This window comes from Urocitellus parryii, chromosome 8 (genome assembly GCF_045843805.1).
Source record: "Urocitellus parryii isolate mUroPar1 chromosome 8, mUroPar1.hap1, whole genome shotgun sequence".
In the NCBI taxonomy this organism is placed as follows: Eukaryota; Metazoa; Chordata; class Mammalia; order Rodentia; family Sciuridae; genus Urocitellus; species Urocitellus parryii.
Window position 1 is genome coordinate 61,690,970 of NC_135538.1, and position 25,987 is coordinate 61,716,956.

A 25,987-nucleotide genomic window follows, 5' to 3' on the forward strand; every position below is an offset into this window, starting at 1 on the left:
CTCTTTAGTTCATTTTTGTTAAACTCTTGCACCGTAATTTTATGATTTTAATCTAAGGAACGTACTTTTATAAAAAGGCAGCTGGAATTTTGTATAACAGGTTTTAAAGGTACTTCCTCCCACTTCCCCCAAAGAAAACAGTTTTAACTTAGTAGTTTGTCAAAGTTTGTAAATTGTGCCCATGGACTTTTGTCAATTTCTAACTTTAAGGGTATGGAAGAGGGCCAGAAATAGACCTTTAATTTTCATTTGGAAGGATTTAATCAGCTTTCTAAACTTCTTATTTTGGGGATTTTCAAGTAATATATTCTCTATGTGTACTGAATAATGGTTCACTCCTGTAAAATGAAATTGCTAGAATCAATCAAGCCAGTGCACCAGTAGTTATTTGTAATGAATGATTGTATTTGACATTAATGGTCAACTCTGGAACTATATTTTACAGTCCACTTCTGTTTTACAAGTATATTTAAACACCTTGGGGTTACTATAGATAATAGGACTTACAATTCAATATATTTATTTATATTTTTAAAGTATAATATGACCTCAACTCAGTGGAGAAATGGTGTTTATGCAGGTTTGTGTCAATTACATAACATTAAAATTGTCTGATTTTTGTCAGTTAATAGTAATTATGATCATTGGGGTGGTTTACTTTAAGGCAGCCAACTTATAAGAAGAATGGGGCTCTCAAGGTATTTTAACTTAAGTGCTCAACTGTTTTCAGGGTCCATTTTTTATTTTTAGGCACTTATGCAGTGATAGATGAATCTCTGAAAAATGCTTTTAAATTTTAATTTTAAAAAGCAAGTGCAGAACACAAAAGTGTTTTAAAGTATGCCTTCTTTACCAGCAATAGTTCATTTGAAAAATAATGCCAGATTTTTGCCAAGGTCAGTGTTTCCTCACAATGAAGATAAAAAATAGATCTGTATAGTGCTCCTGTACCTCTACATAGATTCTTAAATAATTTTGAGCAGTTACACATTTATCTAAAGGAAATAAATCAACTGTGAATAAATGCATGTTTACCAAAATGGCTGTTTACAGTGCATTTAGTTCTTATAAAGTTGACATTTCACAGAATAACTTAGTTTGAAATTCTATATAGTTTAAACATCAGTCATATCTGGAGACAAAGGAAAATGTGCAATATTTTATATGTAGGTAAGCTAATTGAAGTGTACCTAATTGAATTATCTGATTAATTTGTAATAGATAAGTTGTATAACATTTTCATATCTTAAGATGTTTTTTAGATTAATCATCAAGTGAAATATTATTTTCAAAATAAAATTCTACAGAAAAATTCTGCTGGCTATGATATACACATTTTTGGACAAGATAGGAACTGGAGCCAAAAGTAGTATTTGATAATTTTATTTGCTATGCCCTAATTTGTAAGATTCTTATATCAGTTAAATCTGTAGGTTTTTTTTTAACCATCATGATGTTTGTGATTCTTATTAGGAATATCAGTGTTAGAATTAAAAAATTTGGGGCTTGGATTGTGGCTCAGCGGTAGAACGCTCGCCTAGCACCGGTAGGATTCGGGTTCGATCCTCAGCACCATATAAAAATAAAGGCATTGTGTTGTGTCCATCTACACCTAAAAAATAAATATTTTTTTTAAAAAAGAATTAAAAATTTTGAGTTTTTCATGTATTTAAATAATCATATATTTATGGAAAATTTAGAGAAATCACTTCCTTGATGTGATGAAGTGTTTACCTCTAGTGGTAAGATTTTTATAATCACCTTCCATGGTTTAGGAGGTGAATGCTATAACTTATACATTATAAGTTAATAATTAGATGTGTAGTTTGGTTATGAAATCTTTTCTAAAATGACACTACCACAAAGTTTATAAATTCATTTTTTGAGACAGTCATTGCTCTGCCTTGGTTATTAAAAATGTTTTTTTAAGAAATTCTCTTTAAAAATATTTCTGGTGTATTAATCATACTTGATTTTTGTGAAATGGGGGGTAAACCACACCATTAAGAGAATAAAGTGAAATCCAGAAGAGATAATTATAAGATTTGTCACAGGCCCCAAAAACATAAATAAAGATTGGTGTGGAATCTCATTAGTGTATGTGTTTTCTACCATTGTAGACTTACCTTTTGTTAGCATGTTTCTAATGGTATTATATAGTAAATTTTTCAAACATAGTCCATTTTTAGTGTGAATTGTTGCTTCAAAGAAACGTACGAACTGTAATGGTATTGAGTTTTAAAATTTTTATTTGGGAATTTTTACATAGGAGTTGTGGTAGACCCAAAGTTCCTGTAATATTGCCTATGGACACCTTTACATTTAAACTTTTTTTCCCCCTCCTACATAAACGTACTTTAATTTTTCAAACTTCTAAAATGTACTGAGTATAGTTAAGTATGGAAGTAGCATTAGAGTTATTGGATTGACCTGGCTCTGCTAAATTGATGTGTTTAGGAAAATCACTAAATTACTGTGAACTTCTATTTCTTTAGCTTGTATAAGGAACAAAGTAGATGTTCTCTTCCAGCCCTTAAGTGCTTCAGGTTTACACACACACACACAATACCTTTATTTAATTTATTTTTATTTTTATGTGGTGCTGAGTATTGAACCCAGTGCCTCACATGTGCCAGGCAAGCCCTCTGCCACTGAGCTACAGCCCCAGCCCAAGTGCTTCAGTTTTAAGTAGAATATGATTGTAGTGTCAAATCTAAAAGCAAAAGTGAGCTTTTATTAGCTATCAAATTATGCACATAATACATAATATGCATTACATTTGTATTATAAAAGTTTACCAGGTATCATCCATAGTTTTCTTGTACATTAGTTAAATCTATCACATTCTAATTGTGATAGTGCAAATTATGATACATTTATTTTAAATTACCAATTTTTGTAGAATTTAGAGTAAATACGCCAGTTAAATAGAGTGGATGTAGGAATATATCATTTCAAAAGTATAAAACTTTGTTAACCATTAAGGAAGCACTTTTCCCTTAAAAGTTTATTACAATAAAATTATAAAGCCAAATTATGAAATATTGGATAGGTATTAGAATTTTCCAGCGAAATAGGAAAATAAACTAGTAAACTCTAGTTTACAACAGGTTTATGGGTGAGACGGTAGAGATACTTGGAAAATAATCCCCATCACTGACCATACACTGCATTACAGCCAACACAACTTTGTTTCCAACACAGCTGAGGTTTAGGATCATTGGAAAAACCTTTTGTTGATGTTTGTAGAGAAAAGTACCATGACCCTCTTTCGTATCTGGGCCAAACTAGTTCTGATGATTCAAAAAGCCATTGTTTCCTGTCAGTATTCAGGCAAATCATTGATCGCCTTTGTTGAACTGGGAAGGCTTTGAAACCCGTGTGGTATGGTGCAAATAAAACCATTAGAACTTTAAATCCATATTTGCACTTTGGTTTTCCCTTCAATCTGTCACTTCAACAAATATGTATAATACATGCTAAATTTTCTTTTGTGCAGAGTTTTCTGCCTTCATTTGGAGGTATGGTCATGTATCTAAGGAGAGAGGAAATCTGAAGAAGACATAGCAGCTGAAAAGCCTAACCACTGTCAAAGAGGAGGTCAATATTTTAGCTCAGAAGCCATAGGTGGAAAGACTGTTCCTGAGTAACAAACATTACTCGTTCAAAGAACCTTTACTTATTTGGATCTGCCTGATAGAATAAAATTTTTACCTTCAACATTGAAAATTTATCAACATCACCTAAGGAAAGGCCTTTTATATATTCAAAAGTAAAATGTGGGCTGGGGTTGTTGCTCGGTGGCAGAGCGCTTTCCTAGCATGTGTGAGGCACTAGATTCGGCTCTTCGCACCATATTAAAAATAAATAAATGAATAAAAATAAGGGCATTCTGTTCATCTACAACTACAAAAAAATTACAAAAAAACAAAAACGTCACTACTATTCGTAGCTCCACATGGAAGTTTACCAAGGCTGAATGTCTTCGGATACATAATCCTGTCCAGGAGATTATGTCATTTGCAGAAATTTAAAAGTTTGGGCTCTTGAGCTCTACATTGTGATACACCTGTAATCCTAGCTATATTGGAGGCTGAGACAGGAGCGTGGTAAGTTCTAGGCCAGCGTGGGCAATTTAGCAAGGTCCTGTCGACTCTGGTAAAACTGCTGGGTTCAAGCCCCAGTACAAAACACAATATAAATTAAGACTCTTGGCCCTCTGATATTCGAGTGCCTTTGAAAGGGAAACTGTTACACGTAAAGAATAAGTATTTCCATACTTTTCGTGATTTTAATCATTAGGGTCGGTGTCTTACATGGAGACAAATGTCCTTGGGGAGACATTTGTTAGAACTACAAGGGAATGAAAGCACAAAGTAGTGGCATGATTTTATACTTAACTATGACTATGAAGTTTTTCGGGTGGTCATATAGGAATAGTCAGAGGTTATACAGGAGGCGACCGTTTATATTATTGGAAGCATTTTATAGTTTCATTTGCACTCACAATTTACTAGATGTTCAAAAGAACTTGCAACACGTTCATGATAAAAATAATCATAGAAGTCGGCAGTAGATGGCGCGAGTGGGTCTCGGAACCTTTCTGTTGGGGATCTTCGGAGAGAGGAACCGGAAAAGAAGTGGGACCCTTTGCCACTATGTGGGGAGGCTGGAAGCTGAACTTCTTTGGGGGTCGCTTTTTAAGAGTGCTTGGGTCTGGGTGCCGGGGCACACAGGCGGAGCGTCTTCGCCTAATTTCCTGGGCGGGTGAGTATGTGCTAAAGTCCCTCAGGCAGCCCACGGTGGGCTTGGCGGTTCTGCGCAGGCGCGGCGGGACGTTGTGGTGTCGCTGGCGTCCGCGCTGGTTCAACGCAAAATCTGCAGCTTGGATTCTAACTTTGCCCTGCGTTCAACTCCAGGACCGTGTTATCGTGCTTATTTTTGCAGAGGCCAAGAAAAAGCTAAGGGGTTAGTGGTACTATCCGGGGAGAGGGCAGCCAGCGGGCGGCCGCAACGTATCCAACGACCTTAGTCTCATTCTGGTTAAGTTCCTGGCCCCAGGAGCCATCAACCCACTCTGTGATTACTGGAGCCTCAAGGTCGTGCTTTCTTTCTTTTTGCAAGGGTCTGAAAGACACCAGTCGGTCTTCGAAGTTATTCGTAGCATTGTATCAGTGTTTTGTTTGCACATGTCTTGCCCCTTTTTCCAGAATTTAAGGCAGCTGTATTACTTTTTTGATTCGTTGATTCATTCAACAGACTATTTACAATTAGGATCAAGAAAATAACTATCTGCATTTGGTGCTTGTATGTGACCATCAAATTATTGAACTCCCAGTATTAACCAAAAAGTTAAGTTCTTCGTTTACATGAAACTGATTTAACGAATACTGTATAATAGGAACTGTAATGGGCCCCAGGAATTAAAAAATGATACGTAAACAATCTCTTCTTTAAAAAATTAATAATAGAACCAAGATCGGGATATAATGAATTAAAAAATGGTAAATCTAATAGCCTACAAACAGAGTTGACTAGTTGGTATTCTCATACAGTGAAAAATAGTACAAATAAAAACAATATAAATCCACTTGTATTCACACGGAAAATAATTAGGATATACTTTTAAGTATGTAAGGTACAAATCAGCGTGTGTTATGAACTTGGAAATATATGTCTAATTTTGGCAGTGATTGCCTGTGGTGGAGTAGGTGCTTTTCAATCATTTTATCATATATTATATACTTTCCCCAAAGAACTTTTCAATAAACATGTCGTTTATAATCAAATTAAGAATAAAGTCATTTCCAAATTGGGAGTGGGTGAATATAGAAGGAGCATCGAATCTATATTTGGGATCAGGGAAACTTTCTGAACAAGGTATTTATAGAAACTGTCTTGAAGGAATTGGATAGTTAGAAGCAGTTGGAGACACCAAAGGACAAACTTGAGAATCTAAGGTTTTTAGGAAACTGCAAAGTGTTCCTTGAACAGTGTGTGAATGGAGGGCAGGAGGTGAGACAAGAGACCTTTTAGGCCATGACAAGTTCATGAAGTCTCTTGAGGTTGTTTATCCTGAGGACAGTGGAAATTATTGAAGGAGCAATGTGATCAATTAAAAAAAAAAAAAAAAAAAAAACACTCCACAGCTGAGATGGAGGCAAGTTTGGGCTCCAAACTTAAGAGCAACCCAGACAGGAATTGATTCCTGGGGAAAAAAAGTGTTGTCAGGGTAAAAGTCTGTTGCCTGTTTTGTTAACTCACAGTGTGGAGTCTGCTATAATTGACTTTCAAGTTAATTAAGTGACGTTATCCCCATTCATTTAAAATCTCAAATACAAGGATCCACATTAGGAAAGGAATTGGTTATATTCTGTTTATTAATACATACTCAGTTGTAATAAGATGATTTTTAAAGCTCTTGAGAATTCTAGCAATACTGATGAGTAATAGATTCATTTTCCAGAAATAGAGATAAGAGGAAGGTCAAGGAGTATCAGAGGGCAGGTACTATTAAAATCTGTGAGGCACAATTTTATAAAAATACCTTATATTTCCTCATCTATGCATCATAGTTAATATAATTATTTAATAGTATTTCATTTACCTACCCAAAGTCATAAAGAGGGTGGTATTTTGTTTTTGTTTTGTTTTGTGGTACTGGGGTACTGTGATTCTCTTGCCTAAGCCTCCTAAGTCACTAAGATTACAGTTGTGTAGTACTATGCCTGGCTAAAGGTAACTATCTTAAAGGTAGACCAGAGAGAGTTGGTGAAAGAGGGAATAACATGAGCAAAAGCCTAAAAGTACAACTGTTCCTGTCCCCCCTTTCTTTAGAACACTGTAGTGGATTTGGACTATGCTATGAATGGCCTAAAAAAACAAGTCTTTACCCTTTGACCCCCTTCTTGGGTTTGAGTACACATTTTATAGTCCAAAACCATATTAATCATAACTGGCTGTTGCAGTGATTCAAAACCATAAAACAGGTAATAGTTCGGGTCTTGAGCTTGGAGAAGTTCCGAGGCGGCGGTGGCGCCGGCGGCGACTTCGACAGCAGGAGCGGGCCGCGGGCTTGTCGCTCACCATGCCGACGGTGGAGGAGCTTTACCGCAACTATGGCATCCTAGCCGATGCCACGGAGCAAGTGGGCCAGCATAAAGATGCCTATCAAGTGATATTGGATGGCGTGAAAGGCGGTACAAAGGAAAAACGATTAGCAGCTCAGTTTATTCCTAAATTCTTTAAGCATTTTCCAGAATTGGCTGATTCTGCTATTAATGCACAGTTAGACCTCTGTGAGGATGAAGATGTATCAATTCGACGCCAAGCAATTAAAGAGCTGCCTCAATTTGCCACTGGAGAAAATCTTCCCCGAGTGGCAGATATACTGACCCAACTTTTGCAGACAGATGACTCTGCAGAATTTAACTTAGTAAACAATGCCCTGTTAAGTATATTTAAGATGGATGCAAAAGGAACTTTAGGTGGCTTATTTAGCCAAATACTTCAAGGAGAGGACATTGTTAGAGAACGAGCTATTAAATTCCTATCTACAAAACTGAAGACTTTACCAGATGAAGTCCTAACAAAGGAAGTAGAGGAGCTTATCCTAACTGAATCCAAAAAGGTCTTGGAAGATGTGACTGGTGAAGAATTTGTTCTGTTCATGAAAATACTATCTGGGTTAAAAAGCTTACAGACAGTGAGTGGAAGACAGCAACTAGTAGAGCTTGTGGCTGAACAGGCCGACCTAGAACAGACCTTCAACCCCTCAGATCCTGACTGTGTGGACAGGCTCTTACAGTGCACGCAGCAAGCAGTACCCCTCTTCTCTAAAAATGTTCATTCCACAAGATTTGTGACTTATTTCTGTGAGCAAGTTCTCCCTAACCTCAGTACCTTGACTACCCCTGTGGAGGGTCTTGATATACAGTTAGAGGTATTAAAGTTGTTGGCAGAAATGAGTTCATTTTGTGGTGACATGGAGAAGCTAGAAACAAATTTAAGGAAACTATTTGATAAGTTATTGGAATATATGCCTCTTCCTCCAGAAGAAGCAGAAAATGGGGAGAATGCTGGTAATGAAGAACCCAAGCTGCAGTTCAGTTATGTGGAATGTTTGTTGTACAGTTTTCATCAGTTGGGCCGAAAACTTCCAGATTTCTTAACAGCCAAACTGAATGCAGAAAAGCTCAAAGATTTCAAAATCAGGCTGCAATACTTTGCACGGGGCTTACAGGTTTATATTAGACAACTTCGCTTGGCTCTTCAGGGTAAAACAGGCGAGGCCTTAAAAACAGAAGAGAATAAGATTAAAGTTGTTGCGTTGAAAATAACGAACAATATCAATGTTTTAATCAAGGATCTCTTCCACATTCCTCCTTCATATAAGAGCACAGTAACATTATCCTGGAAACCTGTACAGAAGGTTGAGATAGGGCAAAAGAGAGCTAATGAAGATACAACTTCAGGTTCACCACCCAAGAAATCTCCAGCAGGACCAAAAAGGGATGCCAGGCAGATTTATAACCCCCCCAGTGGGAAATATAGCAGTAATTTGGGCAACTTTAATTATGAGCAGAGAGGAACCTTCAGGGGAAGTAGAGGTGGCCGAGGTTGGGGAACCCGAGGAAATCGTAGTCGAGGAAGACTCTACTGAGTAAGATATCACATTCTTCAGCATTGTCATGAGCTTAATATACTTAAATTCTACTACTCATTGGATTGCCGGGGATGTCCCTTTAAGGACTGCTGCCTTCAGCTAAAAACTTAATGTTCTTTATACCTTTGTATGTATGATCTACTTTTGTAATAGACCATGGTTATGTCCAAGGTAAAACCTCAATAATATTTTTGGATGCTTTGTCCACAATCTTGACTTGTTTTTCCAATATCATCATTATTCGGACTTCATATTGTGAATCTTTTTGCTTTTAAACATCTTGATAACTTGTTATTGAGAACTTTTGAGTCTAAAATGTAATGAAATTCAATTTTGTTCTGATATATGGTAAAGATCATCAGTTTTGAAAGGTTACTGATTTTCCTCTCCCCTCTTAGTTTTTTGCCCAGTATATGGAGAAGAGTAATGGTCAATCTTAACATTTTTTCACTGTTTTTTAATAAAGCTGCTAGGCAATGGTGCAGCATTTCCACCTACTACTGTCACAAACACAAAATACTTACCAGCTTTCTTAAAATGTAGAAATGATAATGCATTTTTAGGAGGAAGTAAGTTGCTTTGCACTGCTTACACTGTGCTCTTCTCCATATATTGCGATATAGCTTTTGAATATGGGATCTTACTATTCGAATAGAAATGTGTATGTATGATATACATATACACGTACATAAGCATATGTATGTGTACGTGTGTATATATATATATGCATGCCGTGAAACTTGAGTACACAAAAATCAATATTTTAAATTCCAGGAACGGGTAGTCTTTGACACGGTGATTATCCTTTTGAGGCTAAATCCACTATTCACTTGTTATCTAGGGTTTTACTTCCAGTAGAGAGGAATTTTGAGTCAGTTGCACTTACATGATTATTGTTATTTAAAACTAAAAATAAAGGCTGTATATTCAAAGATAAAATGTGGAGATCCCTGTTGGTGAAATACAGCCAAATGTGATGTACATATAGATTTTCACAGGATGACATAGCATAATTTAGGATTTGGAGATTTAATAACCAGGGCTACCAAGGAAAAAATGAATTGATAACATAGAACCAATAAGTAAGGGATGCTCTCTTGGTTTGCTTTTGCCACTTTCAAGATTTTAACTTCTCAGGTTATTAACCAAATTATTGTATAAGTTAGGTAATAGAGAATCTTTAGGTTAAAAAACAGATGGGAGGTTTGTGGAGTGTCTAATGTCATGGGCATTTTTAATAGCATAGACCCTTTGCTCTGCATTTGAATGTTTCATATATTTTTGTTCCACAGTTAATCTTCCCTTCCCAAGTTTGCTATTCAAATCAAATGCCACAATGACATTTCTAGTAGTTTAATGTATTTTTTGAGGAATAGTTTGTGATTCCAATGCAGGTGTCTTTGTTACCATTATTCTACACTGGGAAGAAAGCAAAACCCCTGTTAGAATTACTGTACATGTTTATGAGGAAAGTATTTTTTAAAAGGCTAGAATGATACAAGTGAGCATTAAGAAGTTGGTCAGCTTAACTGTGGAATGGTGGCAATAATCTAAACATTCCAAAGACTGAGCTGAACCTAAGCTCCCTTGGAATCTGAACAGACATAGGAACATGGAATTACCATTTGAAAATTAACCAGCTAGTCTGGACCTCAGAGACAGATCAGCCAGTGGCCTAAAGCCATTTCAAGGACAAACTCTATTGGAAATACAGCTATATAAATTTGAACATTAAATGTATTTTTCCCTTCTCTTTTTTAAAGCATATTTGTAAACTCAAAGCTGAGCAGAAGTGACTTGACTTCGAGTTTTGATACTGAGTTGACTATGTTCCTTCCCTCACCACCTCATCGTTCTACTTCCCATTCCTAAGGCAATAGATACCAACTTAGGGTTGTTTTATTGTTGTTGTTGTGTTGTTTTTCTTCATAACTTTGAAAAACTTCATGCCATGGATAGTTTTTCTTTTGCAAGACACCTGTTTATCACCTTGTTTAAATGTAAATGTTCCCTTATGCTTTTGAAATAAATTTCCTTTTGTAAAAAAAAAAAAAAAAAAAAAACCATAAAACAAACGTCATGAGATCTAAAATCATAAGCACAAGTGGGAGTGGGTAAAAATATCCCTAGTTGAGTACAAGTTAAAGAATGGTAACTAACATCTAGACAGTCAATCTCTGATAGGGTACACTGTCCAAGAAAAATGGGAACCAAACAGAGAACAATTTTACATTGTATAAGAATTGCCATTTTGTGGGGCTGGGGCTGTGGGTCAGTAGTAGAGTGTTTGCCTAGCACATGTGGGGCGCTGGGTTTGATCCTCAGGACCACATAAAAATGAACAAATAAAATAAAGGTATTGTGTCCAACTACAACTAAAAAAATATTTTAAAAAAATAGAATGGCCATTTTGTGTTGCCAAACATGCTTTGCTAAGCAACTATTGATGGATACAGAGACTAGGCTTTCCCATAGAAGAAGCAGCTTTTACATGATGTGGAGTCACAGGGTAAGACGGAATCTTGTTTGGTCATTGTCCATATAGCCTGGCCCATAACATTAGGAACCTTTTTTTTTTTTTTTTTTTTTTTTTTAAGATTCCTTGGGATTTACTATATAGACAGTAGGAACAGTTTAATTTCTGAGAAATGTCTCTGAGAAATATCTCTCTTGTATTTTAGGAAGATGTTGTGTAGAATTGGTCTTTATTTCTTCTTCAAGTGTTTAGTGGAACTTTCCAGTGAAGCCAGCTTAGCCTGGAAATTTATATTTTAGAAGCATTTTAACTATGAATTCAATTTCTTTGGTGTTCATATGACTTTTCATGTTCTCTCTTTCATCTGACATCAGTTTTGGTTGTTTTTGGTTGTTTCATGGAATTAGTCCATTTTGTCTAATTGTGGAATTTCTGTAGTTTGTAGTACGTCATCATCCTTGAAATGTCTGCCAGGTCTGTAGTGATAAACCCTCTTTAATTCCTTTAATTCAGTCTTGCTAGAGGTTTATCAATTTTATTGATTCTTGCAGTGTGTTAACTTTAGGTTTGATTTATTGTCTCTCTGTTTTTGTTTTGTTTTCAATGTCATTGATTTCTACTTTTATCATTTCCTCCTTTCTGTTTACTTTGGGTTTATTTTGCTCTGTTTTTCATAATTTTAACTATAAAACTTGATTGTTGATTTGAGAACAACATTTTAATATGAATATTTTAGTTCTATAAGTTTCCCAAGTACTGCTTTAAAAACATTTACAGAATTTTATATATGATATATTGATTTTCATTTGGTTCATTGTTTTTTGATTTTCCTGAGATTTTGTCTTTAACTTATGCATTTGTTAAATTTCAGGTGTTTTGCTCTTTTCATGTTATCTTTCTGTTACACATTTTGAGTTTGATTCTTTTATAGTCAAAAACATACTTTGTATGATTTCAAATCTCTTAAAGTTGTTAAGATTTGTTTTATGTTCCAGGATATGGTCTATATTTATAAATGCTTTATGCATGCTTGAAAAAATGTATACTGTTTTGTAGTTTGGGTGTTTCATAAATTTCAATTATATTTTATTTGTTGATATTATTTAATTCTTCTGTGTCCTTGCTTATTTTCTGTCTAGTGGTTCTACCAATTACTAAAGGATGGATGTTGAAATCTTCCAGTGTAGTTATGGATTTGTTTATTTCTCCTTTCAATGCTGTCAATTTTGGCTTTATTTGTTTTGAAATTCCATTATTTTGTACATATACATTGTATTATCTTCTTGGTTTCTTGGTGGACTGTTCCTGTTAAATAGTCTTTGTTATAAGTCTTTTTTGCCTAAATGTTTACTGAACACCTAAATGTTCTGCAGCCGAGTAACTGATTCATAAAACAAGTCCCTATGTGAATCTGAACATATAGATTGGGTGAGTGTTTATTTTAGCTACACATACAAACACACACAAACACACACTTTTTTCCCCTGTGTAAACAGTGTTGAGCATGTGTAAAAATTCATTTAATGTCACTAACATGGAATTGACAGAATTTGAACTAGTTTTGACAAATCACCTCAGAATTAATATTATCCTGTTTTAAAAGGTGACATTTTATATGAGAACATCATTTTTTGTCATTTTGTGCAACATAATGTGACTACAAAAGCTAATGACGTGAGAAGCTTTTACATATGCATTACTTATTTTTGCTAATTATAATTTCAGAAATATCTGGATAGAATTAGATGGCAGAGAATAAGACCTTTATTTTGTTATGTTTTGTTTGTTTTGAGTAGAATCTAAAATTGAGTAAAAACTCCTTTGTAATTGAAAAAAACATAGTTGTAATGTAACATAAAATTACCATATAAAATGGAATTTCTTCAGTTATATGTATATCAGGGATTCTTACTGTGCAATGCTTTTCTCTAGACATTTAACTTTTTCCCCCACTTTATTCAGAGAATCAGCCCACTTGGACTCTACAAATTAAACCATGGGTTTTCAATGAATACAAAACCATGTGGTTCAAATCCTGTAGGATGACCTTTTCCTGTTTGAATAGAATAAAAAATTACAGGTGAGTTTATTTATTACTCTGGAAAATATTTACATAATTATATGTTAAAGTAATTTAGTACTGATTCTTTTTAATAAACTTGTTCAGTTTGCAATTGTTCATATATTTTGATTATAGTAGCTTTTGTTATTTAAATATTCTTAACTAATTTATATTTTAACAACTTTTAAATTTGAAAAATTTCAAGTTTATAGAAAAGTTAAAATATATAGCCCATGCATATCTTTCATCCAGATTCAGAGATAGCTTTTATATTTACTAGAATACTGTATTACTTGAAAAAAAATGCAGGGCTTAAAATCAGAAACAAATATGATAAGGTGGATAAGTATATATTTTAGGTAGTAAGAATGAGTCAAAGTATGACTTTCTGTATTTATATTTTATAAACCAGTTTCTAACCTTGTAAAAAATAATTGCTTCAGATGAACTCTGATTTCTAAGTGCATTGTCCTATTTCTTTTAAAAGAGATCTTTTGAGATTGGGTGTCTGTGAAGCCATTCTTATTCAACTGAACTCACTGTTATCTGTTGTTAATTAGTTCTTGATTACTAAGACTATGCATTCAATATGGAAAAGGAAATCAATATTCCTAAGATAATATTAAAGAAAAGTGGCATTTGAATCTTTAAAAAAAGAAGAAGAATGAATGAATGAATGAATCTAGAATGTATTCTCTATATGTAGCTAAGAAAAGCAGTACAAATTGAAGGGTATTACCTTTCTAACTTAGCAACACAAGCAGAACTTTGGAGTACTTTTCTGTACTCTACTGTGACTTCGAACTCAGTGTAGTATCTGTCTAATTTCTGTTTAGTCCCTGTTTGATCTTATGTGATTAAAAATGTTAGGTGAATGATATACTTTTCTAGGCCTTTTCCTTCGATTATATGACAAATGTCTCCTGAGCATCAGCTATGTTCTAGGAACTGTACTAGTCACTAAGAATATAACGGTAAGCGAGACAGTTCATGCTGGCCTTTCATAGTGCTTATGGTCTAGTGGGGAGATGGGCATGACCAAATAATTATACAACCACAGGAGGAAGTGATGTAGGAGATAAAATAAGGATACTTGACCCAATTTTGAAGATTAAGGAAGACTTCATAGATGACATTTCATTTAAACTAAGAGCTGATGAGGGGCTGGGGTTGTAGCTCAGTGGTAGAGTGCTCACCTAGCATGTGCGAGGCCCTGGGTTCGATCCTTAGCACCACATAAAAATAAATAAATAAAATAAAGGTATTATGTCCAACTATACCTAACAAATAAATATTAAAAAAAAAAAAAGAGAGAGCTGATGAATGAGGAGGAAAACAGGGATGTGGGAAGAAAATTCTAGACAGAGGGAACAATATATGCAAAGTGCCTGATGAAAGAGCAAACATAGCCAGTTCAAAGAACTGAAAAAAGGCCTGTGTGACTAGAGAGGATGAAGAGAATTACAGGAGGTGAATTTGGAGAGGGAGCAAACGGGTGACCAAAAATTTTGAGCATTATAAACCATGCTAAGGATTTTAATCTTTTGCCTAATGATACTGGGAAGCCATAGAAACATTTTACGTGAAAAAATACCATAATCAGATTAATATTTTGGAGTAATTAATCTGTATGCATCATGGAGAACAGTAAGGGGATGAGGTAGGGTGTAGCCAGACTGATTAAAGGGCTGGGACAATAGTTCAGAGATGATGGGAGCTTGGACTTGATGATAGCATTAGAAATAGAGTAATAAGGTAGAGGCACCTGGGTTCAAATCCTGGGTTCACCTCTTACTTAATCTTTCTGAGCCTTTCTTTTCTAATCTGTAAAATGGGAATAATCATAGTACTTTCCTTGTAGAGTTGTCTGAAGAAGTGAGATGACATGTACTTGGCATTTAGTAAAGGTTCTATAAATGTAGCTTTTTATTAGATGTGACCCAGAAGGCCAAGTTTTATAAAGTTCCATTTTTAGTTGTAATTTACTTTGAAAGCAAAAGTGAATATATATATATGAATAGTGCAATTATAACAAAACTTGCTTTTAAAGCATCAAAATTGAGCAATCTTTGTATTTACAATGTAACAAATTATAAATAAAATATCTTTCTACACAGTTTATCCCATATTACATTTTTGAAAAATAGCAGTATTTGCCTGGCTCTTTGTTTTCACCTCTTAGGTCTCCTTGGAAAAGACTGTATAGTACTTCACAGTCCACAGTTGACAGCAGTGAGGTAAAAACCTTCCGGGCCCTGGCTCACAAGTGGTGGGATGAACAAGGAGTATATGCTCCTCTTCATTCTATGAACGACCTGAGGGTGCCATTTATTAGGTAACAGAAACTCCACATCTTTAAAAATGCAACTCGTTTTAAGATTCATTTGTTTTGGATTCATTTTTCTCTTGGTTTATACTTAGGTTCAAAATTCTAAATTTTAAATCAGGGACATTCTCTTTAATGTCCACCATGTGAAATCTTTAATTTTTTATTATCATTAACATATTATTATATTAACATTATCTAAGATCTAGGATGCTTCCATAACTTAATTTGGAGCATATTTGGACATATGAGTTAATTAGAATTAGTTCTTATAAAAGGGAGTTCAGATCCTAGGTCATCAAGGCCATTTTATAGCTACTGACCTGCTGTGGCCTTCAGTTCATGAATGTGCTTCAGTCCGTATTTGCTGTGGGAGATAAAGCAAGGCCAGAGACCATCAGGGATTGCATTTAAGAAATAGTTTATTTGATCTCTCCACTTATTTGTTCATTAAACACTTTTGAACAACTCATAAGGGTAAGACCCTGAAATTGTCATATAATATCACACTCAGATTCTAAAGGAACTCTCTGATTAGTTTTTGCTTGTTCATCCAGAATCAGTGCAGAAAAAAGGGAAATATTATCACTGAATTTGTGGATCACTGAACTAAGGTAGAAAATAACAGAATTGTTGATGACTGGTTCTCAAAATGCAGGCCCGAGAGCAGCAAGCATCAGTCTCACCCAGGAACTCATTAGAAATGCATATTCTCAGGTCTCATCCTGGACCTGCTATTCTAGGATATTAGCAGTCTATGTTTCAGCAAACCTTCCAAGTGATTCTGATGCATACAAAGTTTGAGATGTCTATTCAAACTATTGTGACATCTTTATTTAGACATCAAATAAAACAAATCACCTAGAGCAGTGCAAGATATGGTTACAAGTTTAGATTTTATTTTCAGCACAACTAAAAGCCATCAGAAGAGAGTGATGTGACACAAATTTTTATACAGAGGAGTCATTTTGACTGTTGAAAAATGGATTGGACTTCATTTGAATTGAGTACTTCATGTGTATTATAATATCTCAAAGTAATATTATATATTATCATTATACATTATACATGTCATTATAAGAATGTCATTATACATGTCATTCTAAGAATTATACCTGTCATTCTAAGAATTCAATTAATTTTATTAGCAATATAGGATAGCCGAAGATCTTTATTATATGTAATATATATTTTAATATAAATATAATTACAATTCATATGCAGTCTGACTTAAAAGTTCACTTTACATTACCATTAGGTATATATCTACCATATGTATATGCACATGTACATGTGTTTGTGTGTGTGGTAAAGGATTACTATGATCATCTTAGAAATAAGTTTGCTTTATTAGATATCATCCTACTTGTTCATACATGAGAATACAACTAATTTAGAAGATTAAAAGAGAATTGAAGCCAGTCATGTGGTACATACCTATAATCCCAGTGGCTCAGGAGGTTGATACTAGAGGATAGCAAGTTAAAAGCCAGAATCATCAACTTAGCGAGGCCCTGAACAAATTTAGTGGACCCTATCTCAAAAATAAAATGGACTGCAGATGTCGCTCAGTAGTTAAGTACCCCTGGGTTCAATCCTTGGTATCACCCTCCCCCGCCACACACACAAAAAAGGGCTCGGCTTGTAACTCAATGGTAGAGTACCTGTGTAGCAGCACATGGAGGCACTAGGGTCTATCTTCAGTCCCATATAAAAATAAATAAAATAAAAGTATTGTGTCCATCTATGACTAAAAAAAAAAAAAAGAATCAGGAAGGGAATATGGACAGCTTTTGTAAATATAGATCTCTTCTCCTTTTTAAAAAATATTTTTAGCTGTTGATGAACCTTAATTTTATTCATTTATTTATATGTGGTACTAAGAATTGAACTCAGTGCCTTACACAAGCTAGGCAAGCACTCTACCACTGAGCCACAATTCCAGCCCTCTTATCTTCTCCTTTAAGTCCTATAAAAATAACCTAAATTGCTGACCTAAAGTGGTCTAGCAAGTACTGATGATATAGCCAATAGACATATTTGTATCCCATCCTGTTGCTACAGTTTGATTCAATAAATATTTGAATAAAATTCCTATGAAATAACCGATTTGCTGATAAAGGTCTAACAAGTACTGATGATGTAGTAGGTGCCTTGCATTTGTATCTGTTCTGTTGAGTCAGTTTAATTAAAGTGTTTTAATAAAATTAGGTTAATCAAAGCAATCTAGATTATTTTTCTTTAGATTATCACTGAAGCAATAATTAAGTCATAATTACTACTAGATTCTGTTTTAGAGCTTTGCTCTAAACTTTCTACTTTTGATTATTGAAAATGTTTTATAAATTTTTTTCTTTCCACTTTTTAATTGGTACATTATAGTTGTATATATGGTGGGAAATGTGCTTACATATTTGTACATGTGCATAATATAACCATATAATTTGATCAGTATCACTTCCCAGCACTTCCCCCCTCCCTCCCCTCCTCCCACCCTCCAGACCCTATCATCTACTGATTTCACTTGGATTTTCGTAAGATCCCTGCCCCACTTCACCTTTCTTTTCCTTTTTTCTCTCTAGAATATTTTGTAAATTAAAAGTCATCTAATGTTGAAAATAAAAGATCTATTTATCCAAAGTTAATAACCTATTAAAAATGGGAATTAACATTTCCTTGAAAACTGTATGCTTTTAAGACTTTTTGTTGATCGAATTGATCATTTATTTTTATATATTTTGAATTTTTTTAAAAAAGAGACAATCTTTTGAAAACAGTTGCTAATCACCAGCTAGGAAAACCTTTGTCTGGGATGAAGATTCTTGATGTTGGCTGTGGTGGTGGATTATTAGCTGAAGTAAGTGACTTACTTTTCTGCCATTTTTAGCTGAGAAAAAAATTGAGAAGTGGGCTTGTTGCATCATTTATCCTTTTTACGAATAGTCTTATTAATTTTTTAAATGCTTGTTTAATATTTTCATGATTATAAAAGTAATTCATGCCTTTTGAAATTTTTTAAAAACTAAAACTCTTAGAAAATTGTACTGAACTTTTTGTTGTTAGTGGTGGTAGTGGTAGTTTTTAATAAAAAATGGGGCATAGGTAATTGAAATACCTTTGTGTGATCTCTTCTGTCCTAAGAAATTAGATAGTTTCTATTGATTTAAATGCAATGATAGGTTGTCCTTTTGTACTTGTTTTAATAACAAAGCTATCATTTACCTACTTGTAGGATTCTTTCTTTCTTAGAGTACTTCAAAGAGTTGTCATCCTTCCTGTGAAGAATATATGCTTTAGTTTATAGTAAATTTATGCCTTGCAGCTATATTGTATTCTGTCAACATGGGGACTTTTTGTTATTTGATCTTTGAAATATTTTAAACAACAGTAGGGGATATAAAAGTCTTAAGATTCAATGGAATGTGATAGTGTTGAGGTCCATAACTCAACCAAGTTTATTGTGTGACTAACAGTCCTTGATATGCAGTTAAGTTCCTACATGCACAGAAAACCTGCTCCCACCTGGAAGTGGGCTAGTTTCTTTTGACATCAATTATAAAAGTTCAGAAAGCCTAAAATATGTGAATTAAGGATATGTGGTGTACAGATTATAAATGAATAAGATTTTACTGTGTGTTCTGCCATGTGTTCAGTGTATTGTTGCAGAAATTATGTCTCTAAAGTTAAGATGATGAGACATACTTTTAGCTTATTGACTAACCTTGTTTAATAGAAACACTGTATAAGTTTTGATTAAAATTAAGACTGTATTTAAATATTTGGGAATGTCATGGGAAGTATCCAGATGTAAAAGATGAACAAATAATTAGCTATGAATTATTTCTAGGGCTTGGGATGTAGCTCAGTGGTAGAGGGGTGCTTATATGCATAAGACCCTGGGTTTGACCCCTAATACCACATATTCATACATAAAAAATCAAATCTGGTCAGTCACGGGAAAAAACTATAAAGAAGAAATTGGTTACTAGAAATAATAGCTGTTTTTACCATGGCATGTTACATTTATTGCATTTCAGATATTTAACACTGTCCTACATTTATGTAAATGTACATTTTGATTGTTGTTCTCACTTTTAAGCTTTTTATTATGGAAAATTTCAACTGTATACGAACTAAAGAAAATAGTATATGAACCCATACACAAAAATGATCTTCAGTAATTATCACTTTGTGGTTAATCTCAGTTAATTTTTGGTAAGCTTTTTATTGCTAACATGTGTTCTTTTTTCTTCCTGAGAGTAACTTTTTTATGCCATTAGCCTCTAGGGCGATTAGGTGCTTCAGTTGTTGGAATAGATCCTGTGGATGAAAATATTAAAACAGCACAGCACCATAAATCATTTGATCCAGTCCTGGATAAGAGGATAGAGTACAGAGTATGTTCTCTGGAAGAAATTGTGGAAGAGAAGGCAGAAACTTTTGATGCTGTTATAGCTTCTGAAGTTATAGAACATGTGAATGATCTAGAAACATTTATACAGTGCTGCTGTCAAGTGTTAAAGGTAAGACTTTCTCTTGTGAGTGCATGTGTATATCCATAACGTTAATAAGTTCGATAATACTTTATCAGTCTAGCAGATAAACTATAAGAGAGAAGAAACCAAGAATCCAGGTTTAGGGGATAGCCTCTGTGCTGGTAATTACTTCTGCCCCTCAGATTGCCCTCAATATGGGGTTTTCTAGTGTTCTATTAGTATATTGATGTCAGGGATCTTGAAAAATATTGGTGCTAAACACTGGAAAAATAACAAACACATTTATAGTGGTATTTTTCTATTGATCTAGATTATGGTCTGGATTAAATACTTAATAGCTATCATATGATAATTTACCAAGAAACTGATTGGATTAATACTTACAAATCAACAAGAACAATGATTAGCATAAATTTACTTAAATAGCATTTGTTAAATAAATCTGTGTTTTCAGTTTATGAAAGGATCACTGTATACATACTATCTTGCTTGATCTTATCTACAGCCAGATGAGGAAGAAAAGATGGGAGTTATCATCTTTGACTTTTGAGGACTGGGAACTGGTGAGATGTCAGAGCTGTTATGTGGGGTTTAAAGCTAGATCTTTTGATTCATAATCTGGTTCTTCTCATTATTTATTATGCTTATATAATTTTCCACAAATTTAGTCCTCCAAATGGGGTTCCAATTTTATACACACACACACACACACACACACACACACACGTGTGTGTGTGTGTGTGTGTGTGTGTGTGTGTTTAAGATAATTTATTTAATTTTTTAAAAGATAATTTTGGGGGAAGGTATTGGGGATTAAACCCAGGAGTACTAGTTGCTTCCACTGAGCAGCATCCCCAGCCCTTTTTATTTTTCATTTTGAAACAGAGTTTCTTTAAATTACTGGGAGCCTCACTAAGTAGCTTAGGCTGGCCTTGAACTTACTCCTTCCTTAGCCTCCCTAGTTGCTAGAATTACAAGCCTGTACCACTATGCTCAGCTTAATATCTTTAATGTGCCATTATTATTAAGGTTTTGACTGTATTGTTTACATATTTAAGATGTAACACCTTAAGGCCAAAAGCTAAAGGAATAAAATACTTATCCCATGTCCAAGTAGAGCTTTTTTTTAAAAAAAAAATATTTTAAAGTAAGTTTATAGAAGAATTGCGAAGAGAATACAGAGTTCTCTTCCACTATTTTCACTTTACATTAAAGACTCACATCATAAGGGTAAGAACTAGGATTAGTCAAATGAAGGGCCTGGGGCATAAAATTGAAGGAGGCAGCTATTAGGTGCCAGCCCTGCACTGCACTGCACCCTGGAAGGGACTGCCTATTTCAGTTCTGTGCCCTAGAGCCTCACTTGCCTTGCCATAGTTCTGTACCTGCACATAAACCCTGGCACATAAATAAGCCATGAACATTTGCATTATGCTTATTAACTGCACAATAGAGCTTGTTAAATTTCACTGGTTGTTCCACTAATGTCATTTTTCTGTTATGGATCCTATTAAGGTTCTTGCATTGCATTTAGTTGCCATGTTTCCTAACTCTTCTTCAATCTGTCAGTTTCTTGGTGTTTTCTCTTACATGGAATTTTATGAGGCTTATCCCCAATTTTACAATTAAAACACCTTAATTTTTAAAAAGTTTAAAATTCTCTTTTGGTGGTACTGAGGATTAAATCTAGGGGCATGCTCTGCTACTGAGCTACCCCCTCCACCCGCCCTAAGTCCATATATGATTCTTTTTTTTTAAAAGCTGGGGACTTAACTAAGGGATGTTTTACCACTGAGGCACATTCCAGTTCTTTTTATTTTTTATTTTGAGACAGGGTATCCCTAAATTGCTGAGGCTGTCTTCCAACTTGCAATCTTCCTGTCTCAGTTGCTGGGATTACGGGTGTGCACTATTGGACCCAGCATGATTCTTAAGATGCTAAAGTTTTACAGAGAAAAGTTAACGTGACAATATAGTATGAGGTATTCCAGTGTTTAAAAGCACACACTGACATTTCAGGGCCTTCTCCTTTTTATTTTTGGTTTGGGGTGGTATTTGAGATATATTATCTGTTCCTTGCCCACCCCCGGTCCCATATATACAGAAAGATTATTTTGAAAGGAATCTTTGGCATCTTATCCTCATCACACTAATAAGAAAGCATAAAACAGGGAGAGAACATTAATGTCCTTGCTGTTTGTGATACTAAACATAGAAACACCATAAATGTAGTTAAAAAAAGGGGAGACATAAATAACCCCTAATTGCTTTGTATTCATCTAAGTGCTTATCTTGATCTGTTCATAATCTTTGTACAAATGAAATCAATGCCAAAACAAACCAAAAAAAAAAACCATTCAAACTTTAATATTCGAATGTTCAAACCTTACCATTGGAATGTTTTGAACTGAAGACGCTTACTGGCAATGTACCCATGCATAAGATGTGTAGCTTTGTGCTGTACCAAAAAACTTAGACTGGCACCCAAAAGGAAGCAGTGGTGACATGTTAGAATGTAAATGTGAACTTGTAACGAAGAAGAACATCTTATTTCTGTATTTTATTTTAAAGTATTTGATGTGTACAAAAGAATATATGTAAAATAATGTCAGTAATGTATGATTTTTAAGAGTTATAAACCCTATTGTATAGATTCGGTGAATCTGAGTGGATTGCCTCAAGTAGTAGATTTCCCAATAGAAAAAATAGTATTTTGGTAAATTATATTTTATTTATACTCATGTATCTTAACTGCACTTAAATTCTTGAAGGAAGGAAAAGCTTTTACCTGATACTCCTAACCTTTTGCATTTTACTTCAGTACAATTTTCTCCTTACATAATTTTGCTTCTTTTAGCCTGGCGGTTCTTTGTTCATTACTACAATCAACAAAACACAACTGTCCTATGCTTTGGGAATTGTTTTTTCAGAGCAGGTTGCAGGTATTGTACCAAAGGGTACTCATATGTGGGAGAAGTTTGTTTCACCTGAAATGCTAGAAAGTATTCTGGAATCAAGTAAGTATTAATTTTTTTTTTCCGATTTTCACAGCCTAACTGAAACTTTAAAATGTACTTATAATTATTAATCACATAATCTAGCATTTAATTAAACAGGTTATTATTTTTTGGATGTTGGTTTTATCTCAACTATGTCATCAACTTTTTGAAGTTAGAATTAAGTAGATACTACTTTTTTTCTCACCTGTGGCATCTAACCCAGGGCCAAGCAAATAATAGATGATTAATGATCCTTTCTGGCTATTTAGTCCTCGTTTGTTTAAGGATGAGATGTTTGTACCTCATCCTTAAGCAAATGAGGACTAAATATTACACCCCAGTTTGCCCTACCAAGCCCTGCATTTACTGGCTAATCTTATCTATTTTTCCTGATTCTTCTACACTTAGATGTATTTTGAACTTCATGTCACTTTTAATGTTTTACATTACTTATAATCTACTTATATTATTATTTTTTTCACCTTTTTCTGGCCTGTGTATTCCTTAAAGGCAAGATTATATCTCCTTTTTGTATTTCTTATAGTATCTTGCTCTTGCTTTACATATAGGGAACACTCAATGTGTTGAATTCCTGTTAAGTAATTCGTATTTCTCCATTCATTTATTTGACTTTTTTTTTTCCTGTACTCGGAATTGTACTCAGGGGCACTTTACCACTGAGCTATAGCCCCAGTCCTTTTTATCTTTTATTTCGAGACATCATCTCACCAAGTTGCTGAGAGTCTTGCTAAGTTTCTGAGGCTGGCCTCAAACTTGTAATCCTCCTGTCTCAGCCTCCCAAATTGCTGGGATTATAGTCATGTGCCACCACATCTGGTTGGCATTTGGTATGGTTGAGTATTTCGATTCCTTCTTTCTCATACTTTTTATTCATAGAACATCATATCAATAAAGTTGATTTTACTTGGAATATTATCAGTCCCTAGGAATGTAGTAAGTTCTGGAGAGTTCTGTGAGTACTTTTGTTGAAAATCAAGTAGAAAAAAATATTTTGCAGAAGCTTTATGGGAATAATCTGATGAAGATATTTTCTGTAACAGCTAATATTTATTGAATACTTACCAAATTCCAACCCTCTGCTTCTTTATGCACATATCTCTTCCATTTCTAACAATTTTATGGTAAATGTTCGGTATATGTGAGAAAACTGATTCAGAAAGGAAAGTGACTTGCCTGTAGTCACCATATAGTAGGTACCAGAGCTGGAATTTAAACTCAGGCAGTATACTTTAGAGAATGTTTAGTAGTCTACAGTGAACTATCATGTGTACATGGTTACAAAGTATTTTTTGCCCATTACATTAAAAATCCTTTGTTAATATGAAGAGTAAAAGGAGATTATTGGCAGTTGGAAGGTATTTATTAAACCTACATTTTTTTAATATTTTTTTCAGATGGTCTGTCAGTTCAAACTGTGGCAGGAATGCTGTATAACCCCTTCTCAGGTTACTGGCATTGGAACAAAAATACCAGCCTTAACTATGCAGCTCATGCTGTGAGATCCATGGTACAGGAACACACAGTGCCTGCTGCTAATGCTGCCACCAGCCCAGGTGTGCACGAAGAGCTGAAGAAATGAATTGTTTCTGAGGACTATAGTATTAGGGCTGAAAGTCTGATGTTTACAGATTCAAAAAAATATACAACTTATATTTTGAGAGAGAATCATAAATAAAAGGAGGTCGTTAAAAGAGCTACATCTTTGGATAAAAGTTTTTATGTCATCTAATAGTAACTTTCAAGGGATTCTATTGATAAAAAAGTTTTATCACTTTTGTTATATAAATAGGCTATGCATGATTCATTGTATCTTCCAGAATACATCCCCCACCTTCCCACATACATACATACATACTTCCCACATGTATACACATACATTTATGCTGTCATTTATTTTAACTTAATAATACGGAATCTATATCATATACATTTCTTTTATTTGGTTTATTTAAAGGCTGTTTGCTCCAGACCGATGAAAACCAAATGTAGTTATCACTTATAGGAAAATAGAATGTTTTTTTTTCTTTAAATTTGACTTCATTGGAAAGCAAATGAGATGTTAAATATGAACTGGATTTGAACTCAGACATTTAAATCAAGATTTCAGAGTATGATGAACATACTTCTGTGTACGGTTCCTTAAAAGTTTTATGGTCCTTTAAAAAATAATTAGTGCATTTTAATACTCAGAAAAAAGGGTCAATATGGCATATTCCTATTTGCATATAACATAGCTTGGTCATATCTACTCCCTGCTTTTATCCTTCTTTTTTCCTCCCTTCCTCTATCCTCCCATCCGCTTCCTCTTCTTTAAGAGTCTCTTTGCTACTTTCATGTCATTTTTTTTCCCCTAGAATGGGGGAAAACAGATGGGGAAACGTGAGGGAAAACAGATGACATTTATCATTCTGAGTTTGGCTTAATGTTATGATCTCCAGTTCCATCTATTTTCCTGAAAATCACATGATTTCATTCTTTATGGCTGAATAATACTCCACTATGTATATATACAAAGTTTTCCTTATCATTTATCTATTCATAAAAACTGCTGATTCCAGGGCTGGCGTTATAGCTCAGTGGTAGAGTACTTGCCTCGCATCTGTGAGGCTCTGGGTTCTATCCTCAGCACCACATAAAAATAAAATAAAGACATTGTGCCCACCTAAAACTAAAAATATATTTTTAAAAAAACCCTGCTGATTCCATACATTCACTATTGTGAATTTTGCTGTGATAAACATCAGAGTGCAATTATCTCTATAATATATTGACTTTAATTTCTTCATGTATATAATAAGGAGTTGTATTCCTAGATCACATGGTAGTTTTATTTTTAGTTTTGTGAGGAACCTCTGTACTGATTTCCATAGTGGCAATTTACATTCCCACCAACAGTATAAAAGGATTCCATTCCCCCACATTTTTGACAGCATTTTTTTTTT

General features: G+C 34.3%; 1 protein-coding gene and 1 pseudogene across 2 annotated transcripts; both read left to right on the forward strand.

Moving 5' to 3' along the window:
- Nucleotides 1-4,620: 4,620 nt before the first annotated feature.
- On the forward strand, nucleotides 4,621-24,742 carry Coq3 (coenzyme Q3, methyltransferase). Of its 2 annotated transcripts, none has more exons than XM_026402533.2 (7): nucleotides 4,621-4,767; nucleotides 13,104-13,221; nucleotides 15,386-15,538; nucleotides 18,287-18,386; nucleotides 19,810-20,052; nucleotides 22,883-23,042; nucleotides 24,440-24,742. In XM_026402533.2, the coding sequence occupies exons 1-7, from the start codon at nucleotides 4,659-4,661 to the stop codon at nucleotides 24,622-24,624; spliced, it is 1,068 nt and encodes a 355-aa protein (XP_026258318.1). In that variant the 5' UTR covers nucleotides 4,621-4,658; the 3' UTR covers nucleotides 24,625-24,742. The 2 variants fall into 2 exon arrangements, with proteins under 2 accessions (XP_026258318.1, XP_026258319.1); XM_026402534.1 differs by lacking the exon at nucleotides 4,621-4,767 and adding an exon at nucleotides 4,846-4,968.
- On the forward strand, nucleotides 6,996-10,699 carry LOC144256411 (apoptosis inhibitor 5 pseudogene; annotated as a pseudogene).
- Nucleotides 24,743-25,987: the final 1,245 nt, after the last annotated feature.

Coding starts and splice junctions, on each gene's coding strand:
- Coq3 (XM_026402533.2), top strand. CDS start 4,659: ATGTGGGGAGGCTGGAAGCTGAACTTCTTTGGGGGTCGCTTTTTAAGA. Junction 4,768..13,103: donor TCGCCTAATTTCCTGGGCGG/GTGAGTATGTGC, acceptor CACTTTATTCAG/AGAATCAGCCCACTTGGACT. Junction 18,387..19,809: donor GTGGTGGATTATTAGCTGAA/GTAAGTGACTTA, acceptor TTATGCCATTAG/CCTCTAGGGCGATTAGGTGC.